Source organism: Panthera leo, chromosome B4, assembly GCF_018350215.1.
Source record: "Panthera leo isolate Ple1 chromosome B4, P.leo_Ple1_pat1.1, whole genome shotgun sequence".
NCBI lineage: Eukaryota > Metazoa > Chordata > Mammalia > Carnivora > Felidae > Panthera > Panthera leo.
In genome coordinates, this window is record NC_056685.1 from 39,660,323 (window position 1) to 39,680,106 (window position 19,784).

Consider the following 19,784-nt stretch of genomic DNA (forward strand, 5'->3'; position numbering starts at 1 on the left):
TTGCCTTGCACACAGAGCAGCATGTTTATGTGCAGTGACCTTTACACATGGTGATGCCCTCTGAGGTAGATATTTAAATGGATTTGGCCACCATTGTTGCTTCCTCAATGCTCTGAGATAAATGCAGAAAATGTAGGTTTTCCATGGACTACTGGGAAGATGTATCTTTGTCAATACCGCGCCATATATGTAGGGAGCTATGGAGTATATTCCATGCCCTTTACCAACTATAGAGAGAGGGAGCCATAGGACCCTAAAATTTCTGACTCAATGGCAAATTGTACCAGTCCTGTACTTTAATCATGACAGACTGGTCTAGCCACTGGCCTAATGTAAAACACAGACATCTCTTGCAGGAGTCTATCTGCTCTTAGGTGTCTACTAGGCACCCAGGAGTTGGCAGGTGGAGAAGTTCAGCCATTGCCTGCAGTTCAGCCATCTCCTGCAGGGGTCCATCTGCTCTTAGGTGTCCACTAGGTATCCAGGTGTTGGCAGGTGGAGAAGTGTTTAGAGTAGTGCAATCTTTGTAGGGAGCCCAGTCTGGACATCCTTTCCATACTCCTTCTTTCCCTCAAGTGGCTGGGACGTCTGGATGACTCTTGTGTCAAGAGATGGATGTCAATCTGGAAGCATTGCTATTTCCTTGCTGGCTGTGACACCGCCCACCCTGTGTGATACCGTGCTTACTGTTCCAAATGCCCTGTGGTGAGCACTGTGCTAGACACAGGAGTATACTTCAGCTACCACGGGTCCTGAAGATAACTACTCCCATATCCCTTTGCCTCATGGGAAGGAAAGCCTCAATATCATGAGAAGTAGGAGGGGAGGCATACTCACTGACTTGCACTAACTGTCCTCCAGGACTATCCCTCCAAAAGAGATATCAACCAAGCCACTCCAAATGTCCAAGTACGTACTTCATAGATGGTGACCTGCTCCACATGTTGAATCTACTACCCATTGTGTGGTAAGGCAGGGGAGGACTTGTAGCCCTACCTGTGTCTCCTGTCATCACAAGACTCTGCTGGCAGCTCTTGAGTTTCTGGTCTATGGGACCCAGGACTGAGTCAGCCCTGCAGGGAGACTCTTCCTTTCCCCAAAACCACTCAGACTCCTCCAATACTAAAAAAGAGCTGGCAGCAGGTCCTGGCGAGCCTTTTCTTGACTTTCCACTGGAGTCACAAATGCTGACCTTGTTATACTGCCCAAACTCATGCTCAGGGCCAAGAGACAAGGATGCAGGAGACGCACATTTCCTAGGCTTTGCTTTTAAATAGTCCTTCCCTCTGTGTTTCAAGTGAACATGATCACACCCATGAAAGTCTCTTCCTAACCATCTTCCAGGGTGCCTTATAGTGATAACTGTGATTTTCAGCCCCTTCAGGGCTGAAATGTTAGGGACTGCTGACATTTAGGGCTGTGATATTTAGAAGCCACTCTGTTGCATCAGGGAGTGAGTGAGAGGTAAATGTTAACTTATCTCAGACTGATCCCTTGCAAACTGGCCTTCCAGAAAAGGAGGTGGCCTCCTGCCAAGTTCCATGGTGGTCATCTATGGCCCAGTGCTAAGAAAGTCAATCTGGCTGTTGTTCCCAAAACCTGAACACTGATGTGGTGAATTTTACCACTAGTTTTCCATGTCTCACACTGGAACTGCAAAGCTTGAACCAGCAACCTGATTTTTAGAGGGGAGGGCCTGGTGCTCTACACAACCACAAATACTGAGGTGTTCTGATAGGATTGGAGCCAAAGTCCTGCCATATTGTCCTGTGGTTGTTATCTTGACCACTGATCACACCAGACTGGTGCTTCACTAATCAGACAACTTAAACCCCACAACCCAGGAGTTGAGATGCCTGTCCCAGACCCTACACCCAGCCCTAATCAGATCTCTGGTACTGTCCCAGAAGGCAATGGACAATGAGGTCCTGCTCATTGCCCTGTCCCCATCTCCAAGAGTTTCCCCAGTGAACACTGCTCCGACAGGAGGGGTATGTGTTCATACAGTTTTTAATATTCTGCTATATTTCCTTCTGATTTTTTTTCAGGGTGTGTGTGCATGTGTGTGTGTGCACATGTGGGTGTGTTTAAACAAAATTGGAATCATGGGACACATAGAGATTTTTACTTTTATTAATGTTTTATCTTGGATAATTTTAGATGTTTTATAGAAGAGTTGCAAAAATATACAGAGCTCCTGAACACCTTTTGTAGTTTCCTCTAATGTTAACATCTCAGATGGCCATGGTACATTTGTCAAAACTAAGAAATTAACATCGGTTCATTACTGTTAATTGAATGACAGGCTATATTCAGATTTCACCAGTTTTTAAATTATTATTAATGTCCTTTTTCTGTTCCAGGATCCAATACAAGATATCACATTGCATTTTGTCATCATGTCACCTCGGTCTTCTAGTTTCTCAGCCTTTCCTTGTTTTCCATGACTTTGACAATTTAAGGAGAACTGGTCAAATTCTTTGTAGAATGCCCCTCAATTTGGTTTGTCTAATGTCTTCTTATGATTAAATGGAGGTTGTGGGTTCATGGCAAGAAGACCACAGAGAAGAAGTGCCCTTCTCCTTGCATCATATCTAAAGGTGCATGACAACCACAAGACCTATCCCTAAATCATGAATATTTCCTCCAGGTCTCCCACTGTAAAGTTGCTGGTTTTTCCTTTCCATGTGTTATTTTTGGGAGTGAGTCGCTAAGTCCTGCCTACACTCAAGGAGAAGGAAATCAAGCTCCACCTGCTGGGGAGGGGATGAGGGTATTTGTGGATATTATTTGGAATTTGTCTATAAGGGATACTTGTCTTTTCTCCCTCATTTATTTATTTGCTTATTCAATCATTTATATATACCACTAAGGTGTCATGGGTATGTATTTTATCTTGTGAAATTTTAATTCAGTGCTATCATTGTTTACTTTGTCATTCAAATTGTCCCAGTTTTGACCTTTGGAATCTCTCTCAAGTTGACTCCTGGGTCCTTTTGGCATGTTCCTTACCACCTCATCTCCTTTTCCTGTACACTCATCCTTACTTCTTGCCCTACAAGTTACTTTTGTATTTTCCCTGAAGAACCCTACAATCAGCCATTTCTCCTGGAGCCCTGGTTTCTTTTATTGGAGAGTGATGGTTAAACCCCAGATCTGGGCACTTGGGATGCTCATTGCTACTGGAGTTCTATGGTTGCTAAGCCCTCTCAGCAGACAGAGCTAGGAAATACATGGATGTATCCTAACCTATGCATACATACATACCTATCATTATTTATTTATTTATCTTTATAAATAAACATGAGTTCACAAGGTTATCTCCAACTTGAACCCACTAGTACAGGGTTCAGGCTAGTTTTCTGCCTTTACTTATTTATAATTCCTTTCTCCAACATTGAGAAATGTGGCTTCTCTTATCCACAACTCACTTTCTTGTTCATTCCTAATTTATAGGGAAAGTAATTTCAGAATTGTTAGCCTGTACTCCAGCACACTGAGTTTTATATAGCAATATTTTTCTTCTTTTAATGTAAGCTTTTGGAAGGATTAAATATGTACATAAAAGTATACAAATGTAAGGTTTGAATTTTCACAAAATGAGCACATGTTATTAACCTACACCCAAATCAAGAAACAAACATCACCAAAATCCCAATAGCTCTCATGGCTCTTTGCCAATCACTTCTCCCCCACAAAGAGAAAGCACCAGGATAGCTTCTCATACCATAGGTGGGTTTTGGCTGGGTTTGAACTTCATAGACATGGATTCATACGGTATTGTATCTGCTTCTTCTGTTTGACATTATGCTTATGAGATCCTTCCTTATGTTGCAGGACATTGTGTTTCATTCATTCCATATGTCCTGCTTTCTTAAGATTATATCATGAGCTGTTTTTCTTGGTCTTAAATATTTCTCTACAATGTGATTTTAATGCCTATATAATATTTCATAGTATGATTTTTACCATAAACTATTTAATCATTCCCATATTGCTGGTCATTTAATTGTCCTCTGGTTTCTACATTATAAATAATGTTGGCCAATGGTACTTTAAGAAGATTGATAGGAGAATAATATAATATAATAATTCTAATGGCTCAAAATCAGTTAAACCACATATGGAGTATTGCATTCCATTCTGGCCTTAGTGGTCCAAGCACATCCAGAAGGGTTTTTGAGGGTGGTGAGGATTCTGGAAACTACAACTTATGAAACTTAACAGGGTGAATGGAGACTATTTGGTATAGGGGTGGGAAAGTGAAACATTATTTGAAAAGGGGGTAGGCTTATTCCGTATTATAAAATTTTAGCTCTCATAATTAACTAAGAGGAGGAAACTTTTCCCCCAAACATAAGGAAAGTGACCAATCATCTAAACCAGAACACATCTGTGAGTCAAAGAAGCACCACTTATAATTACACAAACAACAGACCTACACTGGGGGTCTCCCAGGCATACCAGGATGCTGATCATCACCCGGGGAATGGGAAAGTCTTCCTAATGAGCAGAGACTGACTGAGAAACAGGCTGACTCACAGTGCTGACCCTTCATTACTTAAGGTGTATTGTATTGTATTTGTATTTTGTATTGCATGAATGTGCAAACATTCCCTGCTTTGGGTTGGAGGTTACTGGATATTACTAGTTACCAGATGACTTCCAAGTTGCCAGATGGTCATCTGTTGACACTCTAGCTCTAAACACCCATAATCCAACTTAGAAAATGATCTCCTGCATTGCTGAGATGATTAAATGAGATTCAAATTTCCTTCTGGGGTCTTTGTGGGAGCACAGTTCTCATCTGGTACTCAAACATTGCATTTGTGGTCTAGGAGGACAAGATGGTGATGATTTGTAAGATGCTATGTATTACATTCAGTGCTCTGTGTTGGTTTAGGGAATATTCCATCTAAGGTGCTGAGTGTTTTAATGACTTATTCAGGACACACCAGTTAGACTTATTTTGGCTTTAAGAAACAAGTCACTGTGGCTAACATATATAAGTTGAACATAAATAATCAACTATATCCATGCCCTTGAATTCCATGAGTGATCTGGTATCTTGATAGTAAATTACACCCCACCCCTTTAAAAATTTTTTGGTTTTGACATAATTTTAGGCTTACAGAAGAGTTGCAGAAATAGTGAGAATCATCACATATCCTTTACACAACCTTCTCTAAATTAACATCTTACATAATCATAGCACAATGAACAGAACTAAGAAATTAACACTGATGCAATGCTATCAACTGAACTGAAGATTGTATTTAGATTTCGCCATTTTTCCTGTTAATGTCATCTCTCTGTTCCATGACCTAATCTAGAATCTCACATTGCATTTAATTGTCATGCTTCCTCCAATCTCAGTTTTTTTCTTGTCTTTCAGATCTGGACAGTTTTGAAGAGTACCAGTCAGACATTTTGTAGAATGTCTCTCAATTGTGTTTCTCTGATATTTTTTTCATGATAATCTTTTTGAGTTAAGGTTATCGACTGTTGGGAATACCATCACAGAAGTGATGCTGTGTCCTTCTCAGGGCATAGTGTCAGGGGGCATGTGATATCATTATGCCCTATTTCTGGTGATGTTAACCTTGATCACCATCTTGAGATAGTGTTTCCTAGGTTTCTTCACTCTAAAGTTACAATTTCCCCTTTGTAATTAACAAATTTTACTTTGATGCCATCCAAATACAACTTTCCTTCTTAAAATCTTGCTCACTAATTTTAGCATCCTTCATAAATCAAAATTTTCATTTTAGCGGAATCACATGAATTCCTGAGGAAAAATGCTTAAGTGCAGAGAGCACACTTTCTGTCTTATCTGCCTTTCTTTCCCCATCACTTGGGTCAGTTTTTCTCTCTTTAGGTCAGCTTCTTTCCTCTCTCCCTGCATGGCTGTCTCTGCTCTCTGGTTTATGTGGTGGAGAGTGTGGCTACCATCAGCATCTCTCCTCAGTTTAAGAGGCCAGTCCAAGGAGATGAACTTTTTTAGTGCCAAGCCCAAGTTCCTGGGCAAGGGATTTTTGGTTTGTCCAATCGGGGTCAATAACCAAGCCCTGGCCCCTTAATTTGGACCCAGAGATGCAAAAACATATTACTTACATACACCTGCTTGGAACCCACCTCAGTATTGGGATGGGGTGGAGAATATGCCCTAGAAATCTTTGTGAGATGAGAAGCCCCCGGGGAGGCCCAACTCACACAGCAAGTCTGGGGCATAGTTAGAACTGAAACTCTTGACTTCCCAAGCAGTGTGAGTTTCTCTTCAACACCTTGATCCATGTTAGGCACTGAATTGAAGACAACTTGACTTCCTGTCTTGATCAAACTCAAGGGAGTGTGGCATCTTCTCCCAATTCTTAGAAATAAATATGAAATTACAGTGGGTACGGAGGGGAGATGGAAGGTTGAAGGTCCCTAATAATTCCCTGGATTTAAAGCTCTCCTTGGTAGATCTGTGGGGCTGAATTATCCATCCAGCTGTGTTACCCTAATTCTCTAAAGACATGGAACGAAAACCCAAAAGCTAATCCCTTAATGGGATTGACCTTAAAATGCAGCAGATTTTCAGAAATGATTGAAAAATCTTTTCTGAAAGGAGAGATGCCTGGATCAGATTCTTCAAGGAAGGAAAGCAAAGCATACCTCTCTGGTTCAGTAGGGAGTAAAGGGAGGGGTGGGTGCATATAGGGAAGAAACAATGCTTAGCAGCATTTCCTGGATTCCTGATTCATATTTTCCCTCTGATGTCAGGAATGGAGCATCCTTTTCTCCTCTGGCAGCTTGGTTATGGCACTAAGAAATCCAAGATAAATGGGACATTCTGTGAACAGACCCTGGAACAGCTGGACATTGCTGGACACAACTGCAATTGTTGGTCAAATGGGGACATCTGGTTCACTTCCCCAGAGGTTTAGCAATGGCAGGAAGGCCAGTAAAGATAATCCAATTGGCCACTGCCGGGCTGAGCTCCCAGGAGTCCAAACACTGGGCTGGGGAGCTTGGGTTTCTTTTCCATTGGAGCAGAGGAGGGAGAGTGGCAGGACAGCCAGCTGTGCACCTGGGCTTTTCTTGCCTGCAATCCTGGGTCCATGTGACCATGGGGGACAACCTTCCTGGAAAGTTGGGGGATCACCTAGAAGAATTTGGGAGATTTTTCACACTTGCAATTTGGGAGCACACCAATAGCCTCCAAAGAGAAACTCTAAAACCTCATCATCATGAGAACTTCCTAGCCTACAGTGTGACAAATTTTTGTTCTACAATGACCAGGTTGAGGGACTGTCAGCTAGAGGTTAGTAGAAAGATTAGGATCAGGGCTGTATTATATCATGAAAGAGATCAGCAGACTTGGGCAAAAGACTTAAGTCTCTTCTGAAACTCAATTTTCTCAGCTGTAAAACAAGGATGGTAATACCTGCTTCCAATATTGTTATGAACATTATATGAAATCATGGGTATAGAGAAGTTGCTAGAAAAATGTGAGCCATTTTGGTGGTGGATGGGATCATTTAAAATACAAGTGGGAATGCTTACAACCAAGTGTCAGTTCTCCACGATGATAGACAATGCAGAGAACTGAAACCTATGGGAGATTAAGATATCTCCATTTTAGTTTCTGTTATCAAACTGTAAAAAATCATTTAGCTTTCTAAATAAATGTACTACATAGTCAAATAGACATGCTGGATATCCATGCCTTAATTTCCACTCAGGGGGACTTATGAGCAGTAGGCTGATTAAAAGTTCACAGATGAAAGGTGTGGATCTAACGATTTGTTTTGACCAACTGAGGTTCAGAAAAGGGGACAAACTTTGGCTACAAACTCATAATTTAGAGAAGGGCCTGCTGTATAGCTTTCATGGGCAGGTGATTTTTGGTTCCAACACACTCTGCAATTCCCTAAGCTGAGACTATTAAGACTGGTAAATAAATCATTACTTTACTAGTAATTTACCCTGGCTTCTCAATATGGCCCTACACACCTCCAAACATAGAAGTGCTTTAACCTCAAAGGAGTGACTTTTGAGAAAAATGCCCAGTAGCATTTCCCAAGAAGTTACATTAAGTCTCCTTAGAAGTTGAACCAAATGTATGTTGGGGGAGAGATGGGTGGAGACAGCTAGAGGCGAGGGGTGGGATTATTTGGTTGTAGTGCCCTGGTCTGCTGAAGTGCCCACAGGGGCAAAGTGACAAAACAGGGTGCAGCCACAAGGGCCTCTTTGAGAAAAGGGAGCGTGACATGAGGAAGGACTCTTTTATGTTGCTTGCTCCATTCAGGGCATATTTGTCAGCAGGACCATGAGTCATAAGGAAAAGGGTCTTTTCTAACCTAAAAATAAAGCCATGGGTACAGAGCAATCAGGGGAGGGTTTGTGGCTTGACCTTTTCTATTTCTGAATGTGTGTGGAGCATGTGTGTGTTGTGGGGGTGGAGGAAGTGGAGTGGACATGAAGGAGAGCCAAGAGTCTCCAGCCCTGATTCTACAAAGTTACGTTGGTGAAGTGAGCACTCAGTGGTAGTGGAGGTAAGCATCACACCTACAACTAAAAACCAGAATTCCAATGCTGGAAATCTCTGACTTGCTATGGATCCAGCATTCTTTATCCCAAACCTACTCTACTGTCCACCCCTTAGCCATAGTACACACAGGAATCCCACCCCTTCACGGGGGGGCTGCCAAATTTTAATCAATATCTGAAACTGACTTTGGGTTCATTGAGGATGCACACTATTCTGGTGATGTCCACCTGAACTGAGACATATCACAGGATGGGAGGCATTGCATGAGGACAGACTGTCATCACAACATGCAAGAATTCTGCTCATGGGTGTCAAAGAGCAATCCAGGACTGAGAAGACAACACAAGGTTAGTGCAGTCATGGAGGGTGCAACTTAATCCCTTCTAGTATACAGCCCCGAAATCTACTGTATGAAGTTCGGCTCCAAGGACAAAAATCATTGAAAACCACAGTCAACAAACTTTGCAGATAGGTGCAGAAAATACCCTTGAGATCACATCATCTTGATCTTTCTCATCTCCTGTGGGCTTATCAGAAAGCAAACATTTGTCTTGATCTCCACAGAGTGTAGTATCTCACAGAGTCTCAGAAGTCCTGGAAATCAATGAGCACAGTGACAAGAAAGGGCAAAAATGAAACACACTATACTTTCTTTTCTACTTGCCATGTTGTGACTACTCCCCACCCACCTCATGCTCTTCTCTGCTCCCTCTGGTTCCTCTGGATTAGTCCCGCTCATCCTGGGAAGGCCAGTCCCATCTACCCTCCCCAGGAAAACCTCCCCCAAATGCTCCATCCCACACTGCTCTTCCCTTCCTCCCAATCCCTGCACATGCATCCTGTGTCACTTCCTGATAGGCTCTTCTGTTGTCTGCACTGTTTTGTGCATAGGGGAACTTGTGACCCTAACAAAGCTGGGCAAAGATGAGGTGCTAGACCTTGGTCTAAGTCCCAGGCAAATCCTTGCACTCTCTAACACACAGCCTTCTTGTCAGTAAAATGGGATTAATCATATCCCTCTTATGGAATTCTTATGAGAAGGAAATGAAGAAAGGTATGTAAAGAACTTAGAATAATAGCTATTTTAAAATGCTATTGGTATAAAGAGGGTACAATTTACTTAGATCCAATACTCTCCCCACATGTTGCCCCTCATCACACTGAGTGCATAATCAGTGATCCAAAAATACTGGTGCAATAGAAGTATTACATGAACTGCAGTGGAGGAGTTGGTACTGCCACTGGGGCAAAGCTGCTGCATGACCCCATTAAAATGTCGTGTTCCTTGGCCCCATTTACCCACTTGCCCCATTGAATGAGGGGTGAGAACCCTGACGCGGGCCTGCTTGGCCGAGTGTCTTGGGAAATGGCCCACGAGTCAGAACATGAGCTCCCAGGGGCCTGGAGACCATGTGTTCCATGACCTTCCTGGGGCCTCTTCCAGCCTCACACTCCATAAATCTGAATTTGATTAGGACGGGCAATGATTGGAGATGCTCCCCAGTGAGGCAGTGCCAAGAGCCCTGCCCAGGAGGGTCTGTCAGCGCCTGTGATGAAGTAATCGTAGGGGGACAGCTGCATCTGTCTTAGTAAACAGATGAACTCAGTCAACAGCCTCTTCAGCAACCAATGCAGAGAGAAGCCATCCGCAAGGCCTTCTTACTCTCCCACCAGCACATTAACCAGCTCATCCATGTCCCTCACATCACCCAGGGGAAGCCAATGCCCATAGAAGTGAAGTGATTTGCCTGCGCTTGCACCTATGGTGTGTGAAAAAACTCAGATCTAAGACTACAGTCTCCCAAATCCCATTCCACTGCTCTTGGACGAAAATAAGCTTGGCAGAGTCAACACACCACCCCCAAACCTCACAGCACTGCATGAGAGACCCCGGGAACGAGGGGGCATTCCCAAAGACACTCTGTCAAATCTTTTGCTCCTTAATGGAGAAGACTGGCCCTCGAATGCAGGTGACATGTTGGATGCAAAGAGTCTCAGATGTGGGCTGGTTGATTTGCACAGTGACTGAAGCAACTGGCTCTTTCTGAGTTTTGATTGTTTCTCTGTTGATTGGGGAGAATAATTTGTGATCTACTGGATCTGAGATTTTTAAAGAATCAGTGAATCCCTCAGTTTCTTGCATGAATGCTTCAGTTTCTAATAGGAACTAAAAAAAATGTTAAATGAATCCTGTCTACTTGAAAATATTCTGATTGAGTTCACATGCCCCCAAGAAAGCACATGGAGAGTTACAGTCAGAACAATTCTGTGACTCTGAGCTTGATCTTTTGGAAACAGGTGCCAGGATGGGAGAATGGATATCACTGCCCCAAGCAAGAGGAGAGGGAGGGAATATTTTTAGTCTTCTTTCCCTTGGGGGTCTGGAAAGTGCTTTATGGTTGCTGAGACCTGGGTCTCAAGGAGGGGAGTTTCCTATTTCCTTCTGGGAAAATCACTTAATCTCATTGTAACTGTAAACTCTTACAGTTTCTTCATCTGTAAACCAATGGCAATAATTTCTCCCTTATTGGGAGTCAGTGAGGATTAAATGAGACAATGCACCTTGTAAACTGTCAAGGGCAGTGACAAGGTGAGCCATTACTGCTCTATTTAAAGATGCATGCCAATGCAAATAGAACCAACTAAGCTGATACTTGTGATGGACCCATTTTTTCCAGGGTCATTTGGAAAGATGCAGTGCTTCCCAGAAAATGCCCTCAGGCTATGGCTGTACCTGCATGTCCAGGCAGCACCAAGTTACCTATTGTACACTATATCATTAGGGTCTGCTCTGTGGAATTCCTGTCTGCACGTGGTAATGGTGATCCCCACAAGGGGGAGATAGTGGAGCACTGCTCCATCTGGAAGGAGCAAGTGAAGGGATGTGCAACATTTCCTGCTGGGCATTCTCCACTCTAAATGGCTTTCCTCCTGGTGCCCCAAACAAATCGCTTTGGATGATGCCCATGGGGACAGATAGCCAGAAGGCGGATGCTCTTTTCCCTGCCTTTTCTTCCTCCTCCCCCTCCTGCTCTTTCTCCCTTGGTTACTAACTTGAACATTTTAATCAATATGGCACTTCTCCAGGGTCTCCACGCTGTCACTGCAATTTGCTGTGGTTCAATGGGTGAATTTTCTTTTCCCTTCTAGTGGGAAGCAGAATTATTTCCATGATAGGAGCCGACTGGTTCAGAGAGACCTCCGCACAAAGAGCACTATGAAGAAAGGAGACAGCTGGCTGAAAAGAGAGAAGGGATTTGGGGAATTGAAATTCCTTATGATATTGGACTTAAATGTGGAAAATTCACTGCTCTGCATTGCTCAAATGCCTCTGAATTAGAGCAGAAGGGGTATCAGTTAATTTGTTAACTCTGGAAGGAATTCATGGCCCATAGATTTACAGGATTTTTTCTGACTGGTATGACGTCCATTGTGCTTGGCATTGGTCTGCACTCATCTCTTCATTTACAGTCTAGACTGACCCACTGACCCCTCTTCTGATCATCCTTTGGCTTTCAGGAAAGAGGGCATTCAAACCACTTCAGAGAAGGAGCCGCCTCCAGTTACTTTCCTCAACTCCTCAGGTGTAAGGACTGTGGAAATCCTTGTGTGTGTATTCAGAAGAGCACAGGACGAAGACAAGAAGATTGGATTCTGGTCCCACCTCTCTCCCCCACCTAGTGGTGGTCCAGAAGCACTCACTTCCCCCTCTGACTCTCCTATTCCTCAGCTCTGAAATGAGAGACAAGGTTTTGGCCTTTTTCCTAAGGTCAGTAGGGAGCCACCATGCAGCTCCAAGCAGGGTTGTGATGGTTAGATTTAGTCAAGGAATTATTGATGCAGAGGGTTGTGGCAGATGCTGTGTGGAAGGGAGAGTGAGTTGGATGTATTCACAGCATGTCTCAGAGGCGTTCCTGAAATCTGTCTTTGCAAAATGACTCCTGAACATTGGATGGCACTAAGGCTCTCTAGGCTTAAGGTTTGACTCTTATCAAAGTCCAAGTATCTCTGAGAGGGAGAACACGTGGCTCTCATCAGTCACCAACGCCAGGGACTCTCAGCTGAGGCAATGCCATTTCCAAGGAAGTTCTTGGGAAATTTGTGGGAATGGCTTTTTTTTAAAAAATACAATTGTACACGAGCATTGACCTATTGAAATAGATGTGTATATATTTTATCTCTCTTATATTCAGTACAGCCTTTCACACTATGAGTACAGGGAGGTATAGGCAGACAGGCTGGTTATAAAAAGCAAATGTTGGATCACCTCATACCCATTAAGATGGTTAATATTAAAAAAAAAAACAAACAGAAAGAAAGGGGCGCCTGGGTGGCTCAGTCGGTTAAGCATCTGACTTCAGCTCCGGTCATGATCTCACACTCCGTTGAGTTCGAGCCCCGCATCAGGGTCTGTGCTGACAGCTCAGAGCCTGGATCCTGCTTCAGATTCTGTGTCTCCCTCTCTCTCTGCCCCTCCCCTGCTCATGCTCTGTCTCTCTCTGTCTCAAAAATAAATAAAAACATTAAAAAGAAAAACAGAAAATGATACGTGTTGGATATGGAGAAATTATAACCTTGTGCACTGTTCTGGTGGGAATGCAAAATTGGGTGACCGCTATGGAAAAGAGTATGACAGTTTCTAAAAAAAAATACATAAAAATAGAATTATCATATGATCCATCAATCCATTTTAAAACATATAATCAAAATAATTAAAGGCAAATTCTTGAAAATATATTTGTACACCAATGTTCACAACAGCATTGTTCACAATAGCCCAAAATTGGAGACAATCCAAGTGTCCATCAGGTGATGAATGGATAAGGAGAATATGGTATATACACAGAATGGAATATTATTCACCCTTAAAAAGGAAGGAAATTCTGACACATGCCACAACATTGATGAACCTTGGAGATATTGTGCTAAGTGAAATAAACCAGTCACAAAAAGATAAATAGTATGTGATTCCACTTACATGAGTCTCCTAGAATAGTCAAATTCACAGAAACAGAAAATAGAATGGGTTTATTAGGGGCTGGGGGGAGAGGAAATGGGAAGTTGTTGTATGGGTACAGAGCTTTATCATCACCATTGCAAGATGAAAAGATTTCGGGAGATTGATTGAACAATAATGTAAACTGAATGTACATAACACTACTGAACTGTACAAAATGGTTAAGAAGTTAATTTAAAAAAAAAGAAAAAAAGAAAAAATCAGATGTTGGGTCTGATGGAGATAAGAACCACAGACTTGCTCCTTAGTGCAAATCAGTTCAAGCTGACTTCCTGAGAGGACAAGGTAGAAAAGACAGGAGGGTCCTGGGCTCTGAGGACCATCAGATGGGCCCTGCTGGTGGGATAGCAGACACTCTCAAGCTTCACTGGTTTCACTATCTGGACTATGACAGGGACTGAGATATTTACTTCCTTGGAGGTAGCTGAAGATGACTGTATTTCCATTTGGGTTGTGGCTGTGAAGTCCTGGAGACAAGAATGTGAAGGAGATGAAGGTTGGAGATAATAGACCTGTGTTAGGCATCTCTGGCTCTTAAGATAATTTAGCATTTCAAAAGCATCCATTTTATTTCCTAGCTTGATCCAACAGAAGACAAGTATTGAGCTTGATGTCTATTTATACCTTCCTCAGCCCTTCAAATCTGTTCAACAGTCATCTCAACTGCTTGGTACCCAGTTTAAGTATTGAATATTTGTTCTAAAGGGCTTTCCAGTCAAGAAGCACCATCAACAACATCTTAGTATAGATCCCACCAAGAGCAGAGTCTGAATCCAAAGTAAATCAAATGAGCTAAATTATTTAGGAAGTGTGAGTGAGTAAACAGAGTTGTAAGGCAGGGATGAGGGGAGAGCAAATGTGATGATGTACTCTAATGTTGGCCATGCTCAATACCTAGGACAGTCATCCAGGAGAAGGAAAGAGGAACTATACCCATCATCTTCTACGTCCCATCTGTGAAAGTTTTTCCAAATGTACATTAACTCCCTTGGACTTTCAGGGGCTATCTAGTATCCTTGGTTCTGGCAGTGGAAACCCCAATGTAGGAGCAGAGAGGACAGAGCAGGGGGATGAGATGAGGGCTGTTGGGTTGTGCCTGATGGGATCATATGCATTTTCCACAGAGCAAGTGGTCAAGAGCTAGAGAGAGACAGGTGAGCCTGAAAGGATCTGAGGTGGCTCACCAAATAAAAATGACTGATTCTGTAAATAAAAAGGAAAATTGGAAAGTTCCACTTTGATGTCCTTTTTTTAAATTGTAATCCTATCATGCACAATATGTAAATTGCATTCTGCTATTTGACTGGCCCTATTTATTTCTTTACTCTTACATGCCTTTGTTTATGCTGCACACTTTCCTGTACAGGAGTTTAACCTCTGCCTACTACAACGTCAAGTGAGTATGTAGGACTGGATTATCTCTAAGTTTCTAATTAGCAGCTCTATCTTTGCCGTAAGTCTTTGAAACACTTGTATGTAGTCTAGATTGGAAATACTCTGGGTATTGGTTTCTAAACCAACTTCTCCACAACCTTTTTCTGCTGCATGCTCCACAGTGAGCTTCCTGTCACCAGACTTTGGCTCCTCACATCCAAAGCCTCTTCCGTGGATATACCCCATATAAAACCACCCCTACTATTGTCTGAACTCCTTTCTCCTTTCCTTTCAGCTTGACTTTGATCTCCTTTTTTTAAAGTTTATTTATTTATTTGAGGAGAGAGAGCACAAGCAGGGGAGGGGCAGAGAGAGAGAGTGGGAGAGAGAGAAAATCCTAAGCAGGTTCCACACTGTCAGTGCAGACCCTGACGTGGAGCTCTAACACACAAACTGTGACATCGTGACCTGAGCTGAAGTCAAGAGTCAGATAGTCAACCAACTGAGCTACCCAGGTGCCCCAACTCTGACTACTTTCACTTTCACTCTCTAATAGATTGGTACTAGGGAATGTTATTTTTCCATTTTTAAGATATTGGGAGAGTGCTTTCCTCTAACTCTCCCTGGCCACCTACTTTTCCCCCCAGATGGTACAGCTATGTCAGTCTTGTCTTTCTATGTTACTTATCTGGCCTTCCAGTTGTCATTCTTGGTAACTATGCCTCTCTTATTATTTTTCTTTTTCAGGCATCACCTGAAAATGGATGTCCCTGAATCACATTATGAACCACTGGCATCTCAGCATTCTGAGGACCTTTACTCAGTCACTCATGTGTGTGTTGAACATCTTCCAGAAGAGCTGATCTTCCAGGTGAATCACATTTCAGGTGAATCAAAAGTGTTCACAAATGTGCACATGTGTAAATGTGTTGTGCAGCTGCATATATATAGGAGTCTTGGTGTGTAACCAGATGCCAAAACCACCTAAAGATGGTTTGGGGATTATCAATTTAGCCTGAAAATGAAGAAAGACTGTCTAACCCTGGGTACCATTCAAATATACTTATGATGTTTACTATATACCAAGAATTATTCTAGATGCTTTCCATAAATTCACAGTATAATTATTTTTACAGAATAACACAAAAAGATAGTTACTTTTAATCTCCATTTATAGATGGGAAATCAAGGATCAAAGAAGTAAAATAATTTTCCCAAGTTCTCACTGGTAGTAGGTGACTGAATCAGGGTCCAGCTCCACCTTGTGCAAGGACATTCCTGCTGTATAGCCTTGACCATCCACTTGGGGAGGGGATCAGATTAGTACAGCTCACATGATTTCTCCTGAATCACCTGGAGCAGGTGGTTTGTTCTTGAACTACTGAAGGTTTTATTCAGCCCCCATCTTTGGGACAAAATCCTCAGATAGAAGCCCAGGCTTTAGTTTGGTAATGAATGATATCATCAGTCACTTGGTCTTAGCATAGATGCATCCCATTCTTGGGAAGTTTAGCTTCCTGATCCTCTTCTTCTCTTCTTTAATGGGAGAAAGCTGATGAGCCAGGGAGGCTTCAGAGCTCCATGCTAGGACAGTTCCATCCTCAGAGAAGAGGCTTCACTACCCCAAGAAGGATGTGCTTCAGGAGATGTTGGTACTTCCTTTTATGATATTGTCTTAGCATAAGGACTTTGGTGAGTAATGTATGCTGCCAGAGTGGAGAAGGTATTCAGCAGAAGCTATGTCAACACAGACAAAATCTGCAAGGTCACCCCTTTCACCTCCCCATCGCCACCAAGGTGTAATGAATTAAGCCGTTTTTATCTACTAATCTGTATCCAGCACTAGGCTATGCATTATGGGTAAAATGAATGAAGAATTCTAAAAACAGCGTCCTGTTTGCAAACTTATCTAATTTGTTTTCTTCCTCCTTGCCTCCCTTTCTCCCTCATTTCCTCCCTCCAGAAAGGATGGGACCTTACATAGACAAAGAAATTCTTACAGATTTTGCAAGCCCACTCAGGAGTTAGCTTTGCTTAGTAAACTTACTCTGAGATGCTGAGGTTTGTGAATGATGTGACCTGTAATTATTTTTAAGTTAGGAAATCATTGAGTATATGTAAGAATTGAATATATTGATATCAAAATGTCATTTTTATTATGGATGAAGCTGAATTCAGTAAGTGATTGAGACACATAGCCTCCACTGGGCCTCCCATTACCTCCTCCCTCCCCAAGTATCTTGGTAGAATTAAGGTTTGTAGAGTACATGTACCCAGTGTCACTGTCAAGAGAGTGAGGCGAAAGCCAGAGAAAAGGAGAAAGACTACAATATGATTAGTTGTCAATATACTAATTCCATGCAGGGAAGGGCCCAGGAAGGGCTTGGTGAAAGCTGGAGAGATACTGATCGAGTACTCAGTAAACATTATAGCATGAAAACATGAAACAAGGAGAATAAAAGTTGCCCTCTGGGACAGGGAAATTCTCCAATTCATCTACCTCAGTTCTGGAAAACAGTACGGAGTTTCTTCAAAAAATTAAAAATAGAACTACCCTACAACCCAGCAATTTCTCTAGTAGGTATTTACACAAAGGATACAAAAATGCTGATCTGAAGGGCAAATGTACTTCAATGTTTATAGCAGCACTATCAACAATAGCCAAATTATAGAAAGATGTCTATCAGCTGATGAATGGATAAAGAAGATGTGGTACATATATACAGTGGAATAGTACTCAGTTATGAAAAAGAATGAAATGTTGCCATTTGCAACAACATGGATGGAACTAAAGGGATATTATGCTAAGCAAAATAAGTCACTCATAAAAACGCAAATATCATATGGTTTTACTCATATGTGGAATTTAAGAAACACACCAGAGGCACACAGGAGAAGGGAAGGAAAAATAAGATGAAAACAGAGAGGGAGGCTAACCATAAAAGACTCTTAAATACAGAGAACAAAAAGGGGGCGCCTGGGTAGATCAGTTATTTAAGTGTCTGACATTGGCTCAGGTCATGATCTCACCATTTGTGGGTTCGAGCCCCATGTCAGGCTCTGTGCTGGCAGCTCAGAGCCTGGAGCCTGCTTCAGATACTGTGTCTCCCTCTCTCTCTGCCCTTTCCCCACTCATGCTCTGTCTGTCTCTCTCTCTCAAAGATGAAAAAACATTAAAAAAAATGAAAATAAATTAAAATAACAAAAAAATACAGAGAACAAACTGAGGGTTGCTGGAGGGGAGGTGGTAAGGGATTGAGCTTAATGGGTGATGGGCATTAAGGAGGACACTTGTTGGGATGAACACTAGGTGTTATATGTGAGTGATGAATCACTGGGTTCTACTCCTGAAACCAATACTACAATGTGTGTTAACTAACTTGAATTTAAATTTAAAAAAATAAGAAAAAGGGAAAAAAAGTAGTTCTTCGAGGTAAAGCAAGTTAAAAACCTCAGCAAAAACAAAATCCTTTAATGTTTTACTGATGGTTACACTCTGACCCTCTCAATCAGCATACCTTATAAATAGCCAGTACGTTTTAGTAACTTACAACATTTAAGTCTCTCCTCTCTGTGAATCATGAGGACCATCACCTTCACCTGACTGTCAAAGGCTAATTTCCACCCCTCGCAGCCCATAAGGGAATCTTAGGTTATAACTCTTTATAAAAACAAATCTGTACGTAAAAACTGCCCCTACATGCACACTTCATTTGGTTCCAAAATACAGATTTTCAGCTTATGGCAAAGCTATCTATAAGCTTATTTTGTGGTCTTTCTCTCCACAACAGTGGCCTTTGCCAATAAAAGCATCCTGCATTTCATTTACCAACATTCTCATTCAGAGAAGAAGAATATCAGCCTAGTAGTGCTCTGAATTATATTCAATCATATTAGCACAAGCTCTTCTGGATTGTATTTTTCTATTCTGAAGCCCTGGCTCTAACTTTCAAATGGACAGTCTCCATCCTCACCCTATTTGGAGCAGTTTATAAGGATTGTGAGGCTCCTTGGAAATGACTTTACAGACTATTTTCTGAAGGGAGCAATTACCTCTGCAGGAAACCAGAGAGCAGCAGGCTGTTACTGACTGAAAAGTTCTTGGTGATGGCCAAGAGTCCTCACCTTCAGAGGGACTGCTAACAGCACCACTAGGAATGTGCCTACAGTCCTTGAAATCTGGTATTTCGAAAGGGTCCCCAAGGTCATCTGTTTCCTCATTCCTCCTCCAACCTGCCTCCTCCAACCTGCCTCCTCCAACCTGCCTCAGAGACAGGTGTCTCTTGTTTTCTTTGACTTTCTGAGAAGATGTTCAAAACCCTTCTCTCTTAAACCATTTTGTCATTTCCATTAGGAAATTATTTTCAATGCCAGACTGTCTTCAGAAGTTATGTGGTTTTTAAGCTTGGGCATTCATAGGATGTAACAAATACAGGATCAGGGAATCTTCAAGGAAAATAAATTCCACTGTAGCCCATTTGGCAGAGCTACCCTGTTCTGGACTAGTAATTGCAAAGCAACGAACCCCCAGTGTGAATAGCCAGAGTCCTCATTCAATGGAGATTTTCTTCCCTTTTAAACTACTCTGTTAAAAAGCCTGTAGAACACAAAACAAGATTTCTTCAACTATCTGCTCAATGTTTCCACTAGATTCCTTTAGTTTGTATGTCTCCCTCCCAGTTATCCTGTGGTTCTTTTTATCTCTAGTTTAGCACTAGTCAAAAAATGTTGGTATCTACATGCCACATCTTTCCTAGTGAGTTCCTGAAGGCCACATTCATGTTTTGTTTTTCCTTTTGGCACTTACAAGCACCCAGAATGGCCACTTACATCTAATAAGTGCTTTAAAACAAATGC

The 19,784-nt window shown here is 42.1% G+C and overlaps 1 protein-coding gene across 7 annotated transcripts in view; it reads left to right on the forward strand.

The window, feature by feature from the left end:
* Positions 1-19,366, forward strand: part of KCNA5 (potassium voltage-gated channel subfamily A member 5) — a 62,598-nt gene extending 43,232 nt beyond the window's left edge. For 2 of the 7 annotated variants that reach the window (XM_042945577.1, XM_042945579.1), the window contains one exon: positions 2,364-2,682. In XM_042945577.1, coding sequence (XP_042801511.1) covers positions 2,364-2,419 — 56 coding nt within the window. In that variant the 3' untranslated portion in view covers positions 2,420-2,682. Of the gene's footprint in view, positions 1-2,363; positions 2,683-14,919; positions 14,950-15,674; positions 15,815-16,479; positions 16,580-19,281 lie in introns of those variants that run through there. The other 5 variants (XM_042945581.1, XM_042945582.1, XM_042945583.1 and 2 more) reach the window with 5 other exon arrangements.
* Positions 19,367-19,784: the final 418 nt, after the last annotated feature.